Source organism: Myotis lucifugus, unplaced genomic scaffold (genome assembly GCF_000147115.1).
Source record: "Myotis lucifugus unplaced genomic scaffold, Myoluc2.0 scaffold_26, whole genome shotgun sequence".
In the NCBI taxonomy this organism is placed as follows: Eukaryota; Metazoa; Chordata; class Mammalia; order Chiroptera; family Vespertilionidae; genus Myotis; species Myotis lucifugus.
Window position 1 is genome coordinate 10,134,848 of NW_005871074.1, and position 24,934 is coordinate 10,159,781.

The 24,934-nt window shown below is 41.1% G+C and overlaps 1 protein-coding gene across 2 annotated transcripts in view; it reads right to left on the minus strand.

The window, feature by feature from the left end:
• Positions 1-24,934, minus strand: part of ZMAT4 (zinc finger matrin-type 4) — a 321,014-nt gene that overhangs the window by 118,662 nt on the left and 177,418 nt on the right. For both annotated transcript variants that reach the window (XM_023751814.1, XM_006086256.3), the window contains exon 4: positions 20,000-20,156. In XM_023751814.1, the coding sequence (XP_023607582.1) occupies positions 20,000-20,156 (157 nt within the window). The remainder of the gene's footprint in view (positions 1-19,999; positions 20,157-24,934) is intronic.

Genomic DNA, 24,934 nt, shown 5'->3' on the forward strand with positions numbered 1-24,934 from the left:
GTATTGTGAGGGGGGCTGGTGAGCTGAAACCTGGGATCTGATACTAGCTTTTGTTCTTTTCATTCTGCCTTTATTTCCTGACTTCACCTAATCCAGGGGTGGGGATGATTTACTACTTATCCAGCAGCATCAGCTATTCAACTAGAGAGCCAGCTTCCCGGACCATTTCTTACAGCCTATGAATATTTATAGAAGATTCAAAGATGAGAGGAGTGATCAGTGTCAGAAGCTCAGCGGAAGATAAAGTGCAGGCTGGGTTTAGACGAAGACAGAGAGAAAAGGTGGCCTTTTGGCCTGGGCTGGAATGAAGCTGGAACTTTAGAAGTAATTTTAAGGAAGTTAGTCCCTGAGTGAAATGTGTGCATCTACACTTTTCTTCACCATCAGCCAGAGTACCTCCCCAAAAAAGGGATCTCCTGATTACCCTGTGAGTTACCATAAACATATATCCATGAAAATGACATTGGCCTTAATAACCCATAGTCCAGCCCAGCCAGTGTGGCTCAGTAGTTGAGCATCAACCTATGAACCAGGAGGTCACAGTTTGATTCCTGATTAGGGCACATTTCTGGGTTGTGGGCTCGATCCCCAGTGCAGGAGGCAGCTGATCAGTGATTCTCTCTCCTCATTGATGTCTCTAACTCTCTCTCTCTCTCCTGAAATCAATAAAAATACATTTAAAAAAAATAACCCATAGTCTGCAAGTTATAAAAAAATGCCTCTATTTTGTATTTAAAACAATGAATATTAGCTACGCACATACTTTGTATAGATCTATTTAGATTTAATCTAGAAATAAAGTACTTTATATTAACTGTCACTTAGAAACGGCTAAATCTGAAGGTTTGAAGCTATTCTGAGTCAGCTCTATGAAACCTCAAAGAAGCTCGAGAACTTCCTGAGGTCAGATTGTGAGACAGAGGGAGCTACTGTGCTCATCATGTGAGCTGCCTCCCAACACTTGGATCAAGAGAATCCGGAGTACCAAATACCAATGCAATAAGGTTCTCTTGAGAGTTTAAAGACCATTGCCTTACACCACTGCTTCTCATATTGAGCAATGAGGTTGGTGGGCAGAAGATGATTGCAAACAAGGAAGCGGTTTTAGGCTAGATAAGACTTTGCAGATAAGCGTTAGAAAATCATTAGATTAATTCAGTTCCTGGGGGAACAGAAGCTTTCCCAGGGCCTGAATCATGTAAATGTTTCATCCATAATCATTAGCTTAACTATGGCTTGACCACAATTTGCACACTTCATTGCCAAGCAGACACCGCCAAAAGCGAGTGCATGAGAAAGAATATAAATTATTTCTATTGAAGAATTTTTAGAACAAGGGTGCCATTAACAGCCAATGAGGATGGCACTTCAGGCTTTCTTGGTCAGTGTGTGCCACAGACCAAGAGCTTCCACATCACCTGGAATTTATTAAAGGTGAAAATCTCAGGTCCAGCCCTCCACCATTGGATGATAATCTACATTTGTGAGCATGTAAGTTGGCTCATATGCAAAATAAATTTCAAAAGCACTGAAATTAGAATTCAGTGGTTCTCATCCCTGGCTGAGGGTTAGATTGAGCTGGGAGAGATTAAACAGAATCTCTACCCCAGGCCAATTAAATCAGAATCCCTTGGCATGGGGATGAGCAATGATAAGTTTTAAGGCTCTTCAGGTACTTCTAGTGTGTATACAGTGTTGGAAACCATGGACTGAAAAGATACCATCTGTGATGGGCCTCACTTTTATGACAATCTTACCAAGCATCTGTGTTTTTATGTGTAATTCCTTCAACTGTATGTGCTGCCACAGTAGGCATACAGCACCACCCAAGCCCTCATGGAGCTTGAAATCTAGAATGGAAATATTTTAAATAGTTTCACAGAACTACTTTATTATGTTGTATTAATTCTACAGAAGATTATGTGCTTCCTAAAAAAATCATGAGACAATAGTTCTAGAGAAAATAACTCAGGTTTTAAAATAAAATCAAAACAAAACTCAGAGTTTTTAACTATACTGATGTTTCCTACAATAAAATGGGGTTAATGGTTCAACCTCAGACCTTTGCTGTGAGGATTAAAATTGCTTGCTTGATAAAAGTTATTTCCCAAGCATCCTGGCCACAGAGAAGGCTAAGACTGGAACCCAGATTTCCTAACTCCTCCCCCTTGTTTTTCCACTGTCCCACACACATTAGTTCTGCCTCTGGTAAGAGGAAGTCAAAAAAGCTCATCTACTGGTAGTGAAATGTTCAAGTAGCTGGTCATAAGTCTGCAGTTACTATAGCAAACAGATGTGTTGTAGAATAAAGGAAGTACAATAGAAGAACCAGAGAGATGGCTTGGGAAAAGATGTATGAGTAATGGTTGAAGGATTTGGAAATACTTAGCCAGAAGAAAGGAAGCAAAAATATGACTTAATAACACTTGAGATACATAGAGGATTATGGAATTTGGATTGATGGCAAGCTGTTTTCCAAAGCTGCTAAACACAGGAAACAGACTAAGTTTGGAATGGTAGGCCTCTTGAAGAGAGGGAGTTTAAGGGTGTTGGTACATGATGCTGAGAAATGCTTACTGCCCCTGATAAGGTTGGTAGAATGTGAGCATTATTAATACCTAGTGGTGGAGGGGAAAGCACTTAAACCACACCAGAAGCTGGAACTTAGAATTAAATGAAATTTTACTGGAACAGTGAGATGGATAAGATGTTAAGTCAAGAGTCTGTGAATTTCTACGTATAACTCATTCTACATCTCAGTCTCAGAATAAAACATAACTTTAAAAAAAGTAACATTTTTGAAGATTAAATCATCATAATTAATCAAATGTATGGACATCTTTCTGACTTATTTTGATTAAAAAGAACCTGGCATTTGCATTAAGATCAACTAAAATATTCATGTATATGCCAGAGTCAATTCTTTCCTCCCTGCCCATCAGCACTCTTGTTTTATTATATTTACTAACTGAAAATGAAAGGTCCAGATATTGAGATTTCATCTGCTCTGTTGACTGAAAAGCAAAATAAAGATGCCAGTGATTAGCACTTTGCACTAATCAAGATATAATTACAGAGAGAATTCATGAGTACTCCATTAACCCCAATCTCCTGCTTCTCAATTAAGTGGTCTCAACAGGTAGCATAGAACAGCAATCATGCCTGCAATTGGCTGAGACCCCTGGCTTCCAAAGACCTTCATGTCTTTCAGTTTTGAGGATGGCACTCAGAACTCCAATATCTATCTTTAGCCAATATCACTAACAATAAGAATGGCTTCCTCCAAAAGGAATTGCCAAGGCTTAGTTGGTGCCCTTTAATATCACTAATAATAATATAATTATTAATTGGCAATTAATAATGTATCAAAATGGCCATAAATCCTCTTGAAAACCTTGGATGGATTTATAATGAGAGCCATAAACTAGTGTGTGCTCAACAGACAATCGAAGAAAGTCACGTAGCAGAAAATCCTACACAACAGACACGGCTTCTCTGACGGCTGGAAGTAGAGTAAGAAAACATGAAATGTCATCTTTCTGTGTCACCTGGCAATTTATATAGCAGAAGTGGATATTGATAAATTACTTAGTGGCTTTATTTTCCTATAGACTCACTTCATAAAATAAGAGGTGTTTCCATTGAATTCTATACTGAGAGCTAAGCCCTGAGATCTGTTTTCCCTACCCTCGGGAGAGAATGAACAATGAATTTTTTCTGGGCTCTCTGAGAGACAAAGAGACCTGAATGTTTAAAGAGGGGTGTGCTTGATATTAAGAAAATAATTGCTTCTTACGGCCCTGAAAAAAAGAGGGTTGCAAGAATGGATAGAGACCTACATATCTTAAAACCAGTATGTCTAAGTTGGGGCCTTGAATGTCCACAGTGAGGCTTTGGCCTTCTCTTCCATAGCCTAGCTTGGCACAAAGGAGATGTGACCATCAATGGAAGTCACTGACCTGAAGGAATAGGACTGCCTGCATAGGGAGAAGGTGAGTGAGATCCATTCTGAGGAAGCCCTGGTTTCACTGCCAGCCTGTGGACAACCAGCACACAACACCATCTGGGTGGTTATCAAGTAGTCAGAGCCCATAGGCTGAGAGGCATCTTTGAGGATACCTAATGCCTCTAGGCCCTTGTATGACCCAAAAGATGGATAGGGTACCCAGAGAATGACTGAGACTGGCCTTCTAACCAATCATCAGGGATGGAGGACAGATGTAACTTAAATTGATTTCAAAAATATAAATAAACATGATACTTATTGTACTCAAGTGCTATCCAGTAATTCATACCTCTTGCATCTGATTATTAAAGAAACCAAACTAAGCGTTAAGCAAGCTTTTAAGGCTGATGTTTATATAGATATTTCAAAAGATGATAATGTAGTTTGGGACACTGACTGCCAATTATTTTAGGTGAGATGTTTACTTTACAAGTGCCTTTTCAATTTCATAGACTAGACAGTTTTAAGGTTCTTATTTTTAATAGATGGCAAGAATTGTTGCCAGAAAATCTCTCACTCTGTTTTTTTCTGAGTAGCAATGTGTTCTGTGTACAGATTCCAAGCCTTAACTACATCTCCTATTCACAGTTTCAGAGTAAGCACAGGAAATTGATTATTTTATTTTTCTACTATATTCCTTCATAAAAATGTATTAAAGAACACTCTAGAATAAAGGGATAACTGCATCATAAAGCTTTCAGAAATCCTTAACTGTCTTACTCCACTCTTTGATCACCCAAAAGAGAAAACTGAGTTTATGGTATTTAAAAGGATTTGTGAAAATCACCTAGGACTCAGTGGTTGGCAAACTCATTAGTCAACAGAGCCAAATATCAACAGTACGATTGAAATTTCTTTTGAGAGCCAAATTTTTTAAACTTAAACTATATAGGTAGGTACATTGTTATTAACTTAATTAGGGTACTCCTAAGGCTTAGGAAGAGCCACACTCAAGGGGCCAAAGAGCCGCATGTGGCTCGCGAGCCACAGTTTGCCGACCACGGACCTAGGTAATAGCCTCATTGTTAAAATCTTTTATTCTACCTAATCATTGATTCTTTGTTTTATTGATCATCCTATATAATAAAAGCCTAACATGCAAATTGACCGAATGGCTGAAAGACCAGAGGAATGACCAGTCACTATGACGGGCACTGACCACCAGGGGGCAGATGCTAAATGCAGGAGCTGCCCCAAACTGCAGGCCCCAGACCAGCCAAGGTGGGTGCTAACAGGGCCCCCCCCCCCCCGATCGCCCGGCCAGTCACCCCACAGATCGACCCTGATCGCCGGCCAGGCCTAGGGACCCTACCCATGCATGAATTTCGTTGAAACGGGCCTCTAGTCAAATATAAAATAAGACAGTAGCCTTGACCTAATCATTGTCCAAAGCCTCTTTTGATCCCCTGTACAGAAGTAGTGACCAAAAGAATTTTGTTCACATTGTTAATTCATTTAAACTCTGTTCACTGTAAAGTTGTCAATGGCCAGGTTGATGTGGTTTCTCCTGACAGTGTGACACCATGGAAACACCACTTCAACAGAAGTCTCTTGGCCACCAGCCAGTTGTGTCACCTTGGGCAAATGATGTCACCTCTCTAGGCCTCAGTTTCATCATTGGGAAAATTAAATGATTAAAATAATGATTGGTAAGCACCTTCTAGCTTGCAATTCTATGAATCTATTCTTTATTGTATTTATAAGCATTCAAAAAGCCAAAGAGATCATCAGAACAAATGCATTGATCTAGAGATGATGCCTTAGAACAGGCCAACTTTCCTAATTTCAAAGGAAATGCATCACTATGAAGAGCTGCCTGTTTGACAAACTATTGTTTGCATCTATTAAAATAAGTATCTAGACAGATCATGCCTGGCAAACCAAATAACCTGAATCGGATGATAGAAATGCCATGGCATATAAAATCTTATATGCAAATACAAGGTGTTGATTGAACCTGAAGCACACGTATTATTCAAAATTTGAATTTATGTAACTTTCAAACAAATCTTTATTCATTCAACAGAAACCTCAAATAAGCAATTCTGTGTGACATAGAAATTTATAGAAAAGTTCTGAAGCTCTGTCTCTTTCATCTTCCGAAGGAAAAAAGAAAACCAACAAGATTTTAGAAGACAAATATACACTAAACACACTTACACAGAAGACAAGCAGAGTTGACAAAGATCATTGCTTATCTGTCCCTTTTCCCACATTGTTCACTATTCCTACAAATGAGAAAAGCTTGATTTAAGGTTTCTAAATATCTGTCTTTGTTGCTTTATTGCTTCCAGTCATCTTTGTGAGAACCTTGGGGTTTGAATGGTACTGTTCATTAGGCAAGCAAAAATCTATAGATCATTTTATGAAGCAATATCCATCACCATCTAGCAATCAAGGCAAGGTCCTAGAATGTTCAATCAGAAGCCCTGGGTTCAAGCTCCAATTATATATTTTACTATGTAACACCAAGCAAGTTACTTTACTCTGCAGGGTCTCCGTTTCTTCATCAGTAAAAGAGACATAATACTTTATACTTTGTGTTTGTTATGATGATTAAATGAAACAATAAATGTGATGCTTCTGATACCATATCTTTACAATTATCAGTTATGATCATTGATTTTATTATTAGGTTACATTCAGTCTACTCAATTACAGTTTTACCATCCCAGGATCTTTAAAATATTATATATTTTTATTTCATTGTTGAGAGATGAACAGACTTTTTAAAACTTAGTTTTTTATAAATATAATAAATATAAAGTTAATTTTGTTATGTAGACAGTTAATTCTTACTACTCATGGTAAGTATTTCTGTAAAGTCTCCAAGAACACAAATTGCAAACACTGAACCATTGCTCTTGGGGAAGTTCAAGGTTTAGGTTCCTGTGAGCCTATAGTCATGCATTTTAATCAGTTGATCAATATAAAAGCTTGTTTTATATGTTCTTCTGTTTAAAGACACTTTATTTAATATATGTTTGATTCAAAGCCAACAACACTATAACTCATGCCTGGAACAAGCTTGTTTTCCCTGTAAGGCACATCACTACTTCTTGGAACTTACGAACACTAGACAGCACTTCAGCACTGTCCTTGGGAGCCATTTAAAATGGCAAAATCACCAACAAAAAAACACAAAAATTTTAAAAACCTGGTACTAAATAGATTACAAAAAGGGCACTGTTTGCAGGATGAGAGCTGAAAGAGAGAGTAGAGTCAACCTTGTCAACCTCAGCTGAGAGCCTGCACATGGAGCAGCTCAAGATCTGCACCACTTTGCACATGTCTACAAATGACCATGGAAATGCCATGAGTACTGATTCTGTGGTTACAAATAAATTTCAGTAAGTAAGTAAATTCACAAATACAGAATCTGCAAATAATGAGGATCAACTGTCTGTGTGTATGTATACACTTGCATACATTTACATACAATAATATACTCATTCAACTCAATCATATGGCAGGCACTGTATTATGTATTTTACTTATATCTTCTCCTTTATTATAATAATTATTAGAGGCCCAGCGCACGAAATTTGTGTACGGGTAGGGTCCCTAGGCCTGGCCGGCAATCAGGGCCAATCAGGTTCCCCGCCTCCTCCTTCCCTCACTCCCTCAGTGCCCCCCCCCCCACCACCACTGGTTGCCCGCCATGTTCTGTGCCACCCCCTGGTGGTCAGCGCACATCATATCGAGCAATCCAACTCCCGGTCTCCCGGTCAAACTCCTGAGGGGACACTTTGCATACTAGCCTTTTATATATGTACTAGAGGCCCAGTGCACGGATTTGTTTACTGGTAGGGGGTGTGGCCTGCAGGGATTGCCCGCTGTGGGAGCACACTCATCCTGGTCAGCCAAGCGGCTGTGGACCCACCCTCTGAGTGGCTGCTCCTGCTGTGGGAGTGCTGCTCATCCTGGTCAGCCGAGCGGTGCTCCCACTGTGGGAGCGCACTTACCACAGGGTAAGTGCATTGAGCACCTGCCCCCTGGTGGTCAGTGCATGTCATAGCGACTGGTCGACCAGTCGTTCTGTTTGGTTGCTGGGTTTTTATATATATAGACTAGGAGCCCAGCACGTGATTTCAAATCATGCAGCGTGGCCCAGCCCACCCACCTGCAGCCCTGCCTTGACACCCGAACCTGTCCACCAGAGCTCCAGTGCGCTTGGCCCAGCCCCCGAACCCTCTGGCCTTCTCTGGTTGCTTCAAGCCCCGCCCTCAGTCCCTCTAGTCACCTAGGGCTAGTCCTGCCTTCTCTGGGTGTCTCCCACTTCCACCCTGTCTCTGGAGCAATGTGGCAGCTCCGCCCCATCATGGCGCCAAAGGAGAGTATGGAAGCCTCCCGCCTGCTGCACTGTGCTCCTTCCCCTGGCAGGTGGGCCACACGGCACTCAGAGTGCGAGCGGTGGGTGGCAACGGACTGGTGAGGAGGGTGCTGTTGGCTTTCACCCCTACCCTCCCTGGCACGGGATCATCCTGCCTCCTCTGGGCGCCTCCCTGCTTCCGCCCTGTCTCCGGAGCAATGCCCCAGCTAATATGCTAATGATCTGGTGGTTACCATTACGGCGTATCGAGCATTAGCATATTATCTCTTTATTAGTATAGATATAGATATAATGTAAATACCCATAAATTTAAAATATGAATTTGAGGGTGGAGGAGTTAAAATAGCTTGTAAAGATTCAAGAGATATATCCAGAATTTAAAACTAGGTATGATTTTAGAGCTTATGTTCATACTTTACATTATTCTATATTTTATCAGGAGAAAATGAGTTTTTAAAAGTCTAGCAAATGAACAGGCATGATACTTACTGTAAAAATGAAAAACAACTACCTATGATCACCCTATTTAACTGAAATTTAAGTAACCAAGGTAACTTAATTTGAAAATAAAACTATAGATACATAAATGTCTATCATTATTCTAATGCATGCTTCCAATTTTTACTCATCCAAAAAATATTTATTAAATGCCTACTATGTGCCCGGAGGTGTTCTATGTGCAGTCATCAACTGAGAGGTGGTGTTGTGATGCCTTAGCAACTGACCTCAGAACTGCCCGCTATCCATCTTCTAGCATCATTAAGATGTTAAAACCTACACACTGCTAAGGCAAGTTCAAACTCATAGGGGTCAAAAATGAAGGAAAAGGTATTGCTGGGAATTATATAAAGGTAAATGCTCAATATCCAGTTTTGTTAAGAATGATAGAAGTATTCATAAAAGCTTATATGTGAAACAGTAACTTTAAAGGACAGTGTATCAACCAGATAGATTAGACTATCCTACAATAAGAAACATCACCAAAATATCACAATAAAGGCATCTTTCTTGTCTTGCGAAGTCTAATGTAGGTTGAATGGCTCTCTGCTGTCTTCTTGGCTAGTCTTAAAATAATGCAAATTACACCTAAACACAAACAACGGGAAGCCTGGGGAATTTAGAAAGCAAATGGGTTTCAGATGAGCAATGTCTCTGTCACAGACAAATGTTCTTGTTAATCATAAATATAGTACATAACCATTTATATTGTGGGTAATCTTAAATTTTCCTTTGATTAATAGTACACAATGAGGAATATCTCTAATTTAAAGCTTTTTTTCCTCTAGGCTTCAAATTTCTTTTAAATAGTACACAATGAGGAATATCTGTAATTTAAAGCTTTTTTCCCCCCTAGGCTTTCAAATTTCTTTCAAAAAAATTATTAAGAATAGTTAAATGAAATTTTCTTTTAGGATGTTCTTTAGGATTTGGAGTAAGAACTCAGTCTCATTCTTATTCCAACTATCTTATTGATATGGGTTTATCAAAAAAAAAAAAAGGAAAGGGAAAAAATCACTAGCCAGCAAAAATGATATTGAGGTCCGTGAACTTTATCAGTTGCAATCAGTTAAATGAAGGTGGCTTATGTACTGTGTTGAAATTGCTCCCCCAAAATTTATGTCTAGTCGAAATTTCAGAATGTGAACTTATTTGGAAATAGGGTCTTTGCAAATGAATTAGTTAAGCAAAGTTGACTCATACTGGATTAGTTCCGAACCTGATCTAGTAACAGGGGTCTATATAAGTAGAGGAGAGCACACACTGAGACACAGGGAAGAAGGACAGTGGCAAGGGAAGCAGAGATTGAAGTGATACAGCTGGAATGCCAAGGAAGGAGCCACCGGGAGTAGCAAGACACAAGGAAGAATTCTTCCCTAGAGCCCTCAGACGGAGCATGACCCTGCCCACACCTTGAGCAAAGACTTCTAGCCTCCAGACTGTGAGAGGATAAATTTCTACTGTTTTCAGCAACCCAGTTTATGAGACTTTATGGCTGCAGCCATGGGAAACTAATACAGATTGGATCTCAGACTTCAAATAAGAATTAAAAATCAGGAGATACTGCCCAGCTGGTCTGGTTCAGTGAAGAGTATATACCAAGGGGATGCCAGTTTGATTCCCAGCCGTAGGGGGCATGCAGGTGGCTGCCGATAGATGTTCTCTCTCATCATTGATGTTTCTATCTCTCTCCCACACCCTTCATCTCTCTCTAAAATCAATAAAAACATATTTTTTTCAATTAGTAGATATAAGCATATTAAGATTATGGCAAAATCTGGTTATAATTTCCTCTATTTAGTTTTCATAAATGTTTTGAATTTTAGGCCTACTTGAGACATTTGCTATCACTCAAATCTTTTCTGGAGGGCCTCTCCATGCTTAACAAGGGAGAACCACTGGGTTTCCCTCATTCTCTAGTCTTAAGGTACTTCCCCAAGGTACACCTTTCTAACTTTCCTCTGTGCCCAGTCTCATCTATACACCAATCCCTATCTCAGTGCCACCCCAGCTTTTCAAAGGTGCATGGCCCTGGAAAATGCTTCCATTTTATATGTGCACCATACCCCTGCCATTCTCTCCTTGCTGCCTCTCCCTCAAGATCATTCATTATCTAGACCAGGAGTCAGCAAACCTTTTATATAAAGGACCATGTAGCAAATATTTTAGGCTTTGTGGACTCTAGGCTCCCTGACACAGCTACTCGACTCTGCCTTGTAGCACAAAAGCAGCTTAAATGGAACGCAAATGCATGTGACAGTGTTCCAATAAAACTTTATTTATGGACACAGAAGTATGAGTTTTATATGTTTTCCATATGTCTCAAAACATTCTTCTAATTTTTTTAACCATATAAAAACATAAAAATGAGTTTTGGCTTTCTGACATACAGCAGCCGGTCAAATTAAGTCCTCAGGCCCCATTTTGCTAGGTGTACCCTGTTCTAGATCACTGGTTCTCAAGTGGGGCCAGCCTTGCCCCCAGGAAACACTTGACAATGTCTGGAGACATTTTTTATCATTAAAACTAGAGGGGTTCTCTTGGCATCGAATGAGAAGCCAAGGATACTGCTAACCATCCTGTGATACACACGACAGCTCACCACCCCCAATGAAGAATTATCCAGTCAAAAATGTCAATACTATTGAGATTAGAAACCTTGCTCTAGATATAGGATTCCTATGAGATATTGAGAACGCACCCTAACAAATCCCCAGAAGTTATATAGTTAGTAAGGCCTTACGTAAACAACTCTCTTCATAAATTATTCTCAGAACTTTCCAGGTGCAGTTACTTTATTTTTTTAATATATTTTTATTGATTTCAGAGAGGACAGGAGAGGGGGGGAGAGTTATAAACATCAATGATAACAGAGAATCATTGATTGGCTGCCTCCTACACGACCCCTACTGTGTATCAAGCCTGAACACAGGCATGTGCCCTTGACTTGAATTAAACCTGGGACCTTCAGTCTTCAGGCTGGCCATTGCTCTATCCACTGAGCGAAACCAGCTAAGGCAAAGTGCAGTTATTTTAACAGCTCTTCAATATACTCTTGTATTTGTAGATCTTCATGGTGTGCTGTGTATTGTAGTCAGGTGGATATGTTCCCTCCTCCTACATGGTAAACCTGAGAAGTGCAAGGGCGTCTCATCCACCTTTGTATTCCCACATCACAGGATGTTTGTGGAGAGGAAATGAGCTAAGAAAATAATGAAAATAATGAAATGAAATCTTCAGGCTATGAACTCTCTTAAAGCAGGTACCAGATAAGGAAATTGCAGAAGCTGCTTCTATCCCTGACAGTGAATATTTGCTGTCCTGGGTGGTCAACTGGCAACAAGGTGCCACGCTAGATGGAGCATGAACTAGCTTTGGCCAGAAAGCCTGGTGGGACTGCAGCTGGTTGAGGCTCCATGCAGTGAGAAGCGCCCCTGCAGGGGTGGGGAACCTTTTTTCTGCCAAGGGCCATTTGGATATTTATAACATCATTCATGGGCCATTCAAAACTATCAACTTAAAAATTAGCCTGCTATATTTGGTCAAACATTTAAATAACTTGCCCCTGATGCCTTGGCAGGGCCAGAATAAATGATTTTGCAGGCCTCAGAAGGCCTGCAGGCCAGATGTTCCCCATCCCTGATTTAAAGCCAGATAGGACTTCCTGCACTACTCCTGGAGGAGTTGAATGGCAAGCATCTGTTGAACTTGGAGTCAGAAGTTAGAAGTTGTATGGCATTACACGGGGCAGGGCAATTGAGGTCACAGAGACAATATGGATTTGGCAGAATACCTAACTCTGAGTTTGCTCAGCCTTGCTCCCATCTGACATAACCAATGCCCCTGGGATTCCCGACCCAGCTTCTCTCCCAAACTCCTGATTTTCTCTCAATCAAGAGTTTGCTCTTCCTTTCTCACAGCTCCTCTCTGTCCCTACCCCAAGCCTCTGCACTGGTTATGCTTTTCCCTCCTACGTTTTCTGGTATCAGCTTGTCCACACCTGGATGTCCAGGCCAACGCCTTTCTGGTTCCCTCCCGGCACACAGCCAAGTCCCTGGCACACAATGCAAAGCCTCAGGGGCCAGCCTCTCAGGCACTCAGACCATTTCTCCTTTCCTCCCACCTAACCTCTGCTCAAACCTGGTCTCCTGCTCACTCCTATTAGCTGCCACCCGTCTCCCCTCTCTGCCCAGTCGCACTGGATTAATGTCTCATTTGGCAGATTTCCATGGCTGTTTCAATTACTCTTCTCCCCAAGGTTTCTGAGACCTTGTACCCTGTCCTATGTTACTTGCACTTATCCTCAGGCAGGAAGGGAACAGCAGGTTACATTTTCCTGTCACTGTCTGTGAGGAAGAAGAACATGGCAGTCCAGCTGTGTACCGAATGTAGCAGAAGAATCAGTGTGGAGATGAGGAGCACTTACAGACCACATGGGACAGGAGACTCACCCAACGGGAGCAACCTTGTACAATAGGCAATATAATATTTTAAGTGCAAAATTATACAGCACAGAGCTCAGAGCAGAGTAAATAAAAATAGCTTAATTTCCTAAGTGGACAGAGCTAACTTTTACTGAACTCTGACTATGTAGCACTGTGATTAGCACTTTGCGTTTATTAATCAGCCGGTGTAATCATCATGGAAATCGTTTGATATAAGTAACGGCATTATACCCATTGTACAGATTAGGAAAAGGAGGTTCAGGCAAGTGAAGTCCTCAGCTAATGAAGAGTGGGGCCCAGGTATGTCTGACTTCACAGCCCACACTGTATTAACTGCGATTTCTAGTAGCCAGGAGGAACTCCAGAGATTGGTTGAGACTTAAACTGAACCTTGGAGGATGGAAGGTGTTGAAATCCATGACAAGAAGAGGAAAGGGCTTCTTGGATATAGGATATCGGCAGGAAAGGCACGGTGGGCCACTGGTACATTTGAGAGTGTGTATTGAGAAGACAGAGGAAATAGGGTTGGGGATAGAGAAGAGCTAACTTGTGCAGCTCCTGTGAACTAGAAAGACTAATGAGTCTGGGTATCATAGGAAACAGTCACCAAAAATATTGCACAGTACAGTAACCAGCTGTGTTTGAGGAATAAGACCATGACACAAAGATACACGTCTTGCCCTTCAGGTAAGGCCCTGACAACAGTTCCATCAGTGCTCCCTGAGTGGAATTTGAGCTTCCCCAAGGGGAAATGTGTGAAATACACATGAAGCAGCACCCTATTTGGCCAAGTATTTACTTAGGTCATTGTATTAGTTTTTGATAGCTGCTATAACAAATTACCACAAATTTAGTTCCTTAAAATAACACAACTTTATTGTATTACTATTTTAGACATCAAAAATCTTAATTCCATATGTAACCTTAATTCCTCTCGCCATGCAACACATATTCACAGGTTCTGGGGATTAGGATGTGGAGATTTTTAGATACCGCTATTTGGTCTCCTACAGTCAGTGATCTTGCCTTTGGGGATCCATCAAAGGTAGAATTAAATATGTCCTACAGGTCAACAAGGCAGCCACTTGGAAGAAACCACAGCTCAGTGCACAGGAGCCCAGAAAAGCAACCATGAAGTGCACAAGCTTAGGGCTCTGTCTGGTTGCTCACCCTCTCCACTCTGTAGGAAGTACTCACTTTCACCCAGAGTCAGCTCCCTGTGAGCGGTCTCTGGGGCTAATCCCAGCCTTAAATGAGCAAGATTGGAGCTGATCTCTGAAGTTTGGCATTAAGCTTCTAGCTCTTTTATCACTTATGTTTCTATTCTGATAACAGCCTCTTCCAAATTCCTGAGATCTATACCCTTTTCTGGGCCCTCATTGTGGTGTCTGGTTCCTTGTTTTACCCTCTAGAAAATGACTTACTCTGGTCTCTACTTGCCAGGCCCCAGGCCCAGACCCATGGCCCTGCCCCCAGCTTGGTGGCTGTCTCTCCCTCCTGACAGGTTTCCTTAATGTCAGAGCCTGTTTGTCTCCTCGGCCATCCCCTGCCCCTGAACTCACAGTCTATGCTCCCCATGCCCACCAGCACTGTCTCGCTAATGGGCAGCTCCAGTGCCAGGCTCACCTCAGTTCATAGAAAGGATCCCAGAAAGATCTGTCTCCAAGGAGACACAACAGAATGTCCCTGTGTGCTATTCCCAAGGTAGTGTGTGAACAGCCCATGTTAGGAGCCACATCCCTTATTAACTCATTTACCAAATGCTCAGAGCACCTTCTAATTTTCTTTCTTTTATATATTTTTTATTGTTGACACTATTGTACATGTCCCCCACTTCCCCTCCTTTGCCCACCTTCACCCAGCCCCCACCTCCCAAAAGTGCTTTTAAATCTATTGTTTATTCTGATAAGGGTTAGTAAGATCACTTCATCCACCATTAGAATTAAATGACAGATAAGAAATCTGAGGTTGAAAAAGATAGCAGAGCTACTAAAGATTATGTAACTAGGCAGAGTTAGAGCCTGAGTTCCCGTCTCCTGACTCCTAGGTCAGTATTATTTCTGCTATATTATGTCAGTGGGTCAAGCCTGTGGATTCTGGAGGGGAATCTCAGGGTTAGAAGGAATTTAATGTCATCCAGACTAACTATATAATCTAGGGACTTTAAATGTCATGTATGCTAATTATGCAGGAACCCCCTCAGAAAATGCCCTGCCAAGTGATTAGCATCTCCCACAGCTACACATTTTACCTTTAAGTATCTCTAAATATTAATAAATTCTCTCTTATCTTGAGCTCAGATCTAATTCCCTCATTTTCTACTCACTCCTTGGTCATATTTGTTGCAACCAAGCACATACATGCATCTGCACACACACACACACACACACACTCACACACACAACATGAATACTCCTCATGACAGTCTTCCAAATGATTTACCCCTGAGTAATCATTTTTCAATCTTTTTTTTTATTGCTTAAAGTATTACAAAGAGTATTACATATGTCTCCTTTTTTTTTTCCCCCACCCTTGACAATCCCCCGGCCTCCCCTACCCCCCAGTGTCTTATGTCCATTGGTTATGCTTATATGCATGCATACAAGTCCTTCGGTTGAATACTCCTCATGACAGTCTTCCAAATGATTTACCCCTGAGTAATCATTTTTCCATGCTTAACAACTTTTGCTTCCTTCACTCTTCCTCCAATGAGAGCATTTTCATGCTCTTCATTGTCTGGCCTCTGGCCTCTGGCCGAGTCTCCCCTCAATGCTCTTCATAGTGTGATATGACTACACAACCTCACTCTGGCCTCTGATCTCAGCAAGATCTCCATGCTGAGGTCTGCTGACCCTGGAAAACACGATGAGTCTAGAGCCGCTCCCCCTCCCCCGCCTGCTCTCATCTTGCAGCAAAATCTAGAATAGCATGAACTAGAACAGAGATTCTGAAACACACTAACCAAGAATTGAAACTGGTTTTTTGTTCCAGTAACTCAGGTGTTCTAGTAAACGTGTACCCACCTGGAGAAGGCAACTAAAATGACAGCTAATTCTGTGGGATACCCAGCTGATGCGTGAGCCCAGGGCACCCTGAGTCAGAGGAAAGGTAATGATTCACAGGTACCAATTGCTCACCCTCAACACGTGGAATAGCTAGGAGAAGCAATGAGTCGTGCTTCAATTATTCCTGCCCAGAAAACACTACAGTTCAAAGAGCCCATTATTCTTGGAGGGGCAGCTTAGGCAGCACACCTGAGCAAGAGAATTGCTTCGCTCTGGATCTTGATTCACTTTCTTGAGTTTTATATGGGCGTTTTTTTTCTTTTGTTTTCATTACAGAGGTAATTTGAAGCCACGCTGGTTGATTAGGCAGAGCAGTTCCTAGATGTACACAGGGCAGCCACAGTTCAGAGGGCGAAGTCTTTCAGGAACTGCTGCTGGGCTGGGCTGGGCTGGGCTGCAGGCAGCAGGAACCATGACAGGTAAAGAGCTAAAGGGGCGACACAGAAGCTCAGGAAGCCCGTGGCCTGGGTATCATCTCTGGTGCCTCTTGGTCCTGATCCTGTACTTGTAGTAACTGAATTTGTGCTTGAGACCAAGCCCTCCCCTATAGCCTAGGTCTGGGAACCAGGTTTTTGACATGTTGCTTATGCTTGATGACCAGCCCAGTACTCTTAAATAATGATGCTCTGCAACATTTTTAACAGTCCTTCCTTTCCACCATGGTCGGCAAACTGTGGCTCGCGAGCCACATGCGGTTCTTTGGCCCCTTGAGTGTGGCTCTTCCTAAGCCTTAGGAGTAACCTAATTAAGTTACTAACAGTGTACCTACCTATATAGTTTAAGTTTAAAAAATTTGGCTCTCAAAAGAAATTTCAATTGTTGTACTGTTGATATTTGGCTCTGTTGACTAATGAGTTTGCTGACCACTGCCCTAGAACCACATGATTGCAGCCAGGACTTTGCTTCCACCTGCCAGACTTTCCTGACGCTGGTGCCCTGCTCAAGACTCTGCAGGACCTCTGTACCCAGACTCTCCATTGCTAGGTTCTACCCTCCTTAGCAAGCCCTCAAACCCTATCCTGTGCCACACCTCCCTAGCCTACCCTCTGCTTATACTCTTACCTAAGGACTCACCTCTCTCTATCAGGTATACTGTTTCCTTTGCTCACCACCAGCAGCTGGGTTGACACTAACCCAAGCCCAGGGACCAATTTCACTTCCCAAGCCCTTCAATTCTATCTGATGTTGCCACTTTTCAAGATTCTTTCTTCTCAGAGCCGTGTTAGAAGAAAATGGATGAGAGGATAAGCTTCAGAACAGTGATGTGCAGCCTGGGAATGCTGAGCAAGGTGAGGAAGGGGAATGCTGTTTCCCACAGCCCCACACACAAGTAGTGCTCTTCCACCCACCCATCCCCATTCCCTACTTGCCTACCCAGCAACCTGATTTCTGTCACAGTGAGGACTGGGCTAGTTTTATGGACACCAGAGCAAAGGCACTATATAAAGATTTTAGCTTAAGTGATTTTGATTTTTCTTTTGGAATATTGATGGCAGCTAACAAATTACAGCCAAGTTCTATTTACAGCTCTGAGGGTATTTGAATTCAGGAAAACACACTTGCACTTGGCGATCTTGGGGATATATTTAAATTCACAAAGAACTATTTTTGCCATGTGGTGATTTTTTTTACAGAAATAATAACTCTATTTGCTAATTAAGGTGATAAACAATGGTACAGCTCCTCTTCCATCTCTACCTCTGAACTTAAATTTAATAGCAATCCTCTGCTGAGGCAGAGAGAACAAATGAGCTAGTTGCTCATTCATGGAAAACAGAGAAAAATTTTCCAGGGACTGTTTTTTTGAGGTGTCTATTTTAAGAGATTTGAAGGGGAGTAGGTTACAAGGTGAGTATCCAACCTTTTAAAGAGAAAGAATCAGGAATTTCAATCAAGTGGTTGCTTATCAAATGCTCATACACAGAGTATGCCCCCAAATAGGCTGAGCTTGTCACCAGGTTTCATGTTTCACAACCCTATCCTATATCTGAATGTCAAAGCCACCTTTGCAAAAAAAGTGTTCTTTTGTTAGACTAAGTAGAAAAATACAGTGAAAAGATTTCTTGCTATTCTCTAAGTAAAAGAAGATCTTTCTCCTAAGAAAAACACTGCTGAGGATAAAAGCCAAGTATTGTTTTATACATTCTCCAAATTCCAAAATACCATTTAAAAAAGAATTACACCCACGATTTATGCACGATTCATTAGACAGCAGGATAAAATGAACTGCTAAATTTTAATTGCATTGAAAGAATAGACATCTTGAACTACACCTCCAAGTTCTTTGGATTATAATCTATTCTAATTAACATCTTCACCATAATGTATGCCTTGTTCAAATAGCCTACCTTGATTAAATTAAAACAGTATTTTTAGTTTTGTGCTTTGATAGACTTCCGAAAAAAAATTTTTTAGTTGAGCAATTAGAAGGCCAAATGTTATTCAATATGTAAGCTTTTGATTGTGAAAGTTAATAGGTTAAAAAAGAGAGACGAAATATTGTCATTTGTTAGAGCATTGATGGACCTTGTATGCTCATTGAATAAGCGAGATGAGAAAGGACAAAAAACATGTGATTTTATTCAGATGTGAAGAAAAAAATGAACATACGAAAAACAAAAACAAACTCATACATGCAGACAATAGATTGGTGGTCACCAGAGGAGGAGTAGAGAGAGGGTGAAATGGGTAAAGGGGGTCAAAGGTGCAGAGACAGGTAGAAACTAGACCTTCAGTGGTGAGCACTGAAATGCATGTAATGTTATAACCAATGTTACCTCAATAATTAAATAAATCATAATGGAGTATTGAATTTACAGCAAATAGCCTGGCTGGTGTGGCTCAGTGGTTGAGCGTCAATCTATTAACCAAGAGGTCACAGTTCGATTCCCTGTCAGGGCACAACCTGGGTTGTGGGCTCGATCCCCAGTGTGGGGCATGCAGGAGGCAGCCGATCAATTATTCTCTCTCATCATTGATGTTTCTCTCTCCCCTCTCCCTTCCTCTCTAAAAATCAATAAAAACTACATTTTAAAAAAATTGTAGCAAATACTATTTAACATCTGAAAATAAGGATTTAAGATTTATATTTAAAACGCCATATCTATATTTTCTTATTCTAAATAGAAAATTTCTTTAAAAAAACAAACAAACAAACCCAACTCAGTTGTTTGCAAACAAACATGGTTTTCATAACTGCAGCTTTCCTCTTCCCCGCAGGATACCCCGCACCACACAGGCCCGGGAGGGAATGTACCCGTTACACACAGCACACTCTCCGTTACCATACTGATTGCAGACTGAAGCTAGGGAAGAACACTGTTCTTTGCATAATAGATATAATATCTTACATAACATACAATAAGTATGACAGACAACATCTTGCAGGAGGTAAACAGCCTTTCAGAAGTTGCAAGCTGCCGGCTGACAGATCTAAAGGAGCCAGGTTCAGAATGAGCACCTGCTATTGGACTTAACGGTCCACGACAGTAAGGTTTGCCAGGGCTACCTGCCCCCTCCCTTTCGGTGTGGAAGGACATCTGCCACGAGTCTCTGATTCTGGCAGCCACCACTGAAGAGGGGGCAGAATTAAGGAGACAGGCACGCTGCTTGAACTCCGGCATCTCCCCACGATTGCGCTTCACACACATACCTGTGGCCTTTAGCGGAGTTTTCTCTCCTAGCAACAGTTTTAACCTTTTGGCATGGATTTTGCCTTGATAATGGGAGTCGGCCACCACCGCCGAGGTAAAAGACATGTTGCAGAGTGTGCAGCATTTGTTCTTATCAACCATATCAGCACCACTTCCCTGCCAGGGGAGAAAAAAAGATAACATTAGAGAGAAGCCCAAGTCCTAAGATGTCTTTATTCCCATTCCATGCTGTTGCAGATGAAACTGACCACAGACTTTCTTATGGAGATGTCTCTGGATTTTGCTCTGCAATCTCTCTGTGCTTCATGATAAGCATCAAAACTTCACTCAGTTCCTGACTTCACCCCACATTTATTTAGCGGCTGTTGCTGCCAGGCATTGGGAATATAGGACAAATGTTCAGATAGGAATTACCAGAAGAAAAAGGAGCCCACAATTAGGGGAGAACATATTGTGTCTGGCGCCTTGAGGAAAACAGCCTCTAATTGCACCCATTATACTCATTAAAATAGGTAAAATATCAGAGTTCGGGTGACCTGAATTATTTAGCAGAAATTATCATTTGACATTCAGCTCTGCCTTTGACCAATTTTAGACTCACCAGGCTACAGGGCCACGTGTTCAAAGAGAATTTTTAAGATTTATTTAAGGGCTTGAACATTTTTCATAATTAACTCGTGTATCTATAAGCCCTGATGACCATGCTGGCAGAATTTTCTATGTGAGTTTGTGTAATTTTCCTTTTCTCCGCAAAGGTGATTAGTTAAATGCCACACACCCAAAAACTGAAATCCAGCTTGATTTTTATTCTTTTGTAAGATTTGATGAAAATGAAACATGAATCAGAAAAAAATAAATCCTTTGTCAGACCATGTGACCTAGCTATTGTGCACACATCGTCAATTGCCTATATTTTGCCAGGGGAAGATTAATCCATTGGCACCCCTCCTGCCTAGTTGGAAATTGAGGGTAAAGTGGACTCTCAGATAAGGAGTTAATCTATTCCTTAATGGAACAGCAATAGCAAAGCATCTCTTTGTTAGCGCAGGCCGTGGATGAGTCTCCGGCCCCACAATAGGACTTTCTCTTATTTCTAGCAAGCCCAGAGAGTGCAATTTAAAATGGCATGGGGAGAAGGATTAGGGTGAGGATGGGACGAAGAAAGAGAATTATACTGTGTATTTTTTTTGCATAATAATAAGATGTCCAGACTGCGGAGAGAGTATTGCCTTGCAAATTATGTGGCAGAAAACGAACTCTTCCTTCTTTAAGACATTAGTCTGTAATTTCTGTGGTAATTAGCATTAGTCCTTGGGAGGAGTGGTGTGTGGTGGTTGGGGAGGGTGTGAGTGTGGCGGGGGGGCGGGGGGGGATGTGTGTTCCAGGGGCTGGCCTGTAGTTCAGGGGAGGAGGGGAAGTGAGAGACTTCAAAAGGGAACCTGTGTGATTTGGAGTTACAAAGCCGCACCTACTGCAATTTATCCTCTTGATCTTAGAATATTAAGCCTCAGAGTGCCCCCCTTTATTATAGTTAATGAGTGAGATGTGAGGGAATGTACTGCTGGGGATTGGGGGGGTCAGTGAGAGAAAATGGATCCTGTGGAGAGAGAAGGAGCTCCCCCAAATGTCCTCTCCTAGAAAGGGACTCACCTTAGGGCAGGACACCTGGGTAGTCACTGAAGCTGCGCCCACTGAGTGTGCCCTTGCTGAGCATTTAAAGTCAAGGTGTTCTGAGTCCCCCCCCCCCAGCATTAAAAAAAAGAAAAAAGCCATAAACACTTTTACACCCTTGTGTGGTCTACAGTGAAGACTGACTGGGCCAGGCAGGAAAGGAGAGAGTTGGCTTCTCCTCACCTACCTCCTACCAAGCCCTGGAGCTGACACATAACCCATGAGGGGGTAGAGACCAGGAATACCCGGAAATGACAAATTGTGGTGTTACTAAGGGTTCAAGACCAGTAAATGAGGAGGTGATAGGCCGGGAGGGATGAAAGACCCAACCCAGTTCTTTCCTATTATGTGCTATAGAAGATAATCAGTGCTACATTAAATAAAAAATAATGGAAGAAAAGTTGTTAAAATGAAAGGAGTAGCTTGAATGACCAATTTCTGATCTATTTATGCATGATATGCATCAAGGTATATAATTTTTCTTAAAATTAGGCACAAGATCATAAGCCAAAGCTTAACCCACAGTCTATAACTATGTGGAGTTTGCACATCCCTGCTGCTACTTCCAGTGAAAGTGCAGCCAAACCTGGCCTCAGGAAGCAGTCCTTCTCTTGCTGGAGCTCTAGTGAAAGGCCAGAAACCCAGAAATAGGGGCTGGTACCACGATATGAAGTACACTCAGAACTAATTTCCAGGGCAAAGAATTGGCCTTAATGTGGATAATGACCAATGGATGTATGTCATTGATTCATTCAGCACATTTTTAGGAACCTACTAAATATTAGATTCTGTATTAGATAAAAATGGCACTGCTCTCTGTTACCAAGGACGTTGAGACCAGGAGACTTGGAGAAGTCAGACCAAAAATAAAAATAAAAGTATTATAATCAAGGAAACAGAGTCTTCTCTTCGACTTACATCCTCCTAATTGTAAGGTTAAAAGACCATTAAGATAAGTCTATCTGTGTGGATTTTTTTCTTCAAGCCTTTCTCATGCCTGGAATGCCTTTCCTCATCACTTTTTGTCTAATTCAGTCTTTTCAGAATTTGTCTTCATGGCGCAGTTTAGTCATCACTTCCTGAAGGTGAAGATTCTTCTGACCTCTCTACTGTTCTGCAGAAGTAAGCATTGACCTTGTGGTCTTCTATCTGCCCTGCACATAATTCTTTTACCATAGAACACTAACTAATACATTTATTTTGTTTCCATATTTGTTTCCCTCATGAGCCTATAAAATTTTTTTAAGATCAAGGAAATAATCTCACTAATATTGAAGCCCAGCACTTAGCACAATGCTTGCCAGACAGGGGGACCTTTAGTTGTTTACTGAATGAATGGAGTTCTGGGTTGTTTTGTGGGGTTAATAATTTGAATGACATAAGTACAAAATGAAAACAGGTAACACATGGGGGTCTAGTTATTCTCCAAATTCTTTCAGACTGACAGGAAGATAACTAGAAAGAAAAACCAGAGGCATCAACAATTTATTCCTAACTTGAGGGTTTAAGTAAGAAATGTTTCCCCAAAATTTGTTGGTTTCACCATAGTTTTAATATATATTCCTAGATTTCTGCTTACCTCGGCAATCTCATTCACATCATCATCATATAGGAGAATCAAATAATTATAGAAAAGGAGAGCCAATCATTATGAAAGTAAATACCATGGAATGTAGTTATGCCATAATTATAAATGAGGGAACAAGAAAGTTTGGGTACTTGACAATAGAAGGCCTATGAGGCCCTGAGAAGTTAGGTGGCCACTGAGGCCAGCAGGACATGCTTACGGGATATTTTACTAAAGGAGCCAATGTAACTCACATGATACGATTGTAAATACCACCTCTTCTGACTTCTTTAATGACCTTAGTGAAAAAAACAACTACTTAGGAAAAAATCTAAATATTAACCAAGTGCCTGCAAAGAGAGAGAATTTAATTGTGCCTTCTTGGTTATGTAAATTCCCAATTAATGGCTCTTTGCAACTATAGATCATATAATCTATATTGAAGTCTCCCACTGTACCCAGAGCAATGTTCATAGATTGTCCCGGATAGAACTCCATAAAGTTTGATGAACTGACTTCAATGAATACATTTAAAGTTTCTGGCTTAAAAAATTGATAATGGCCCCAAGCTATCAAGTAAATGAAGAGGAAAACTAAGATTGTCTTAAAATATGGATTTCACACTAGGGGCAATAATTAAGTCAGACTTTTTTAGTGCAACGTCCACATTGCTGAAAAAATATATTTGTAGAGTATCCTAAGTCTGCTTAGTCAAAGCATTTTGCAAAGCTAAGAAGTTTTCAAATGAATTCAATCACAGTGAAAAACCCTAGATCAGTGGTTCTCAACCTTCCTAATGCCGCGACCCTTTAATACAGTTCCTCATGTTGTGGTGACCCCCAACCATAAAATTATTTTCGTTGCTACTTCATCACTGTAATTTTGCTACTGTTATGAATCGTAATGTAAATATCTGATATGCAGGATGTATTTTCAGGGGTCACTACCCATAGGTTGAGAACCGCTGCCCTAGATGATTCTGCCCAGAAATCTAGTCCCAGAAGGCCTTTCTCTTTAAGATTTTTTAAATTAAATTCAAATAATTGCCTTCATTTTCTTATATTTTAGATAAATATAAAAAGTCCAAGAGAGAGACTTCCACTTGCAGAATTTCAGAGTAAGGACTTCTTTGAAACTGCTCCCCAGCAAACAACCATAACTAGTAAAAATTACTTCTTAAAAAACAATTCTTTAAAGTCCCTGGAAATTGTCCTAAGAGCAAATGTCAAATGAAGAAATATTTATTTAAGAAAATATACTAAATTTCAATAAGAACTTCAGCCACAACTATCTACCTCCCCATCAAACCCTCAGTTCCACATGATGGTTGGGTGGGGTCAAGAAAACAGAGCTCTTGACCCATCAGCTCCCAGTTAAGGGAAATCACGAAGGAAAGGCCACCTAATTTAATCACATTCTCTTCATTTATAAGATGAAAAAGCTAAATTCCTCGTAATGTTGCCATGAAATCAGGTACTCCCTTCTTCCACTCACCCTCATTTATAAGACAGAAGCTCTATCCTAAGCACAGCAGGCTAAGAATATTGTAACTCTGATTGCCCTTGCCTCAGCACACATGCTTATCTGTCCATGCCAGGACAGATACGCTGAGAAGACCAGAGGTTGCCACCTCTGCCCAGCTAATAAAGCAAGGCTTTCACTCTGAGAGAATCATGCCACTGTCCCTGTCCCTAGC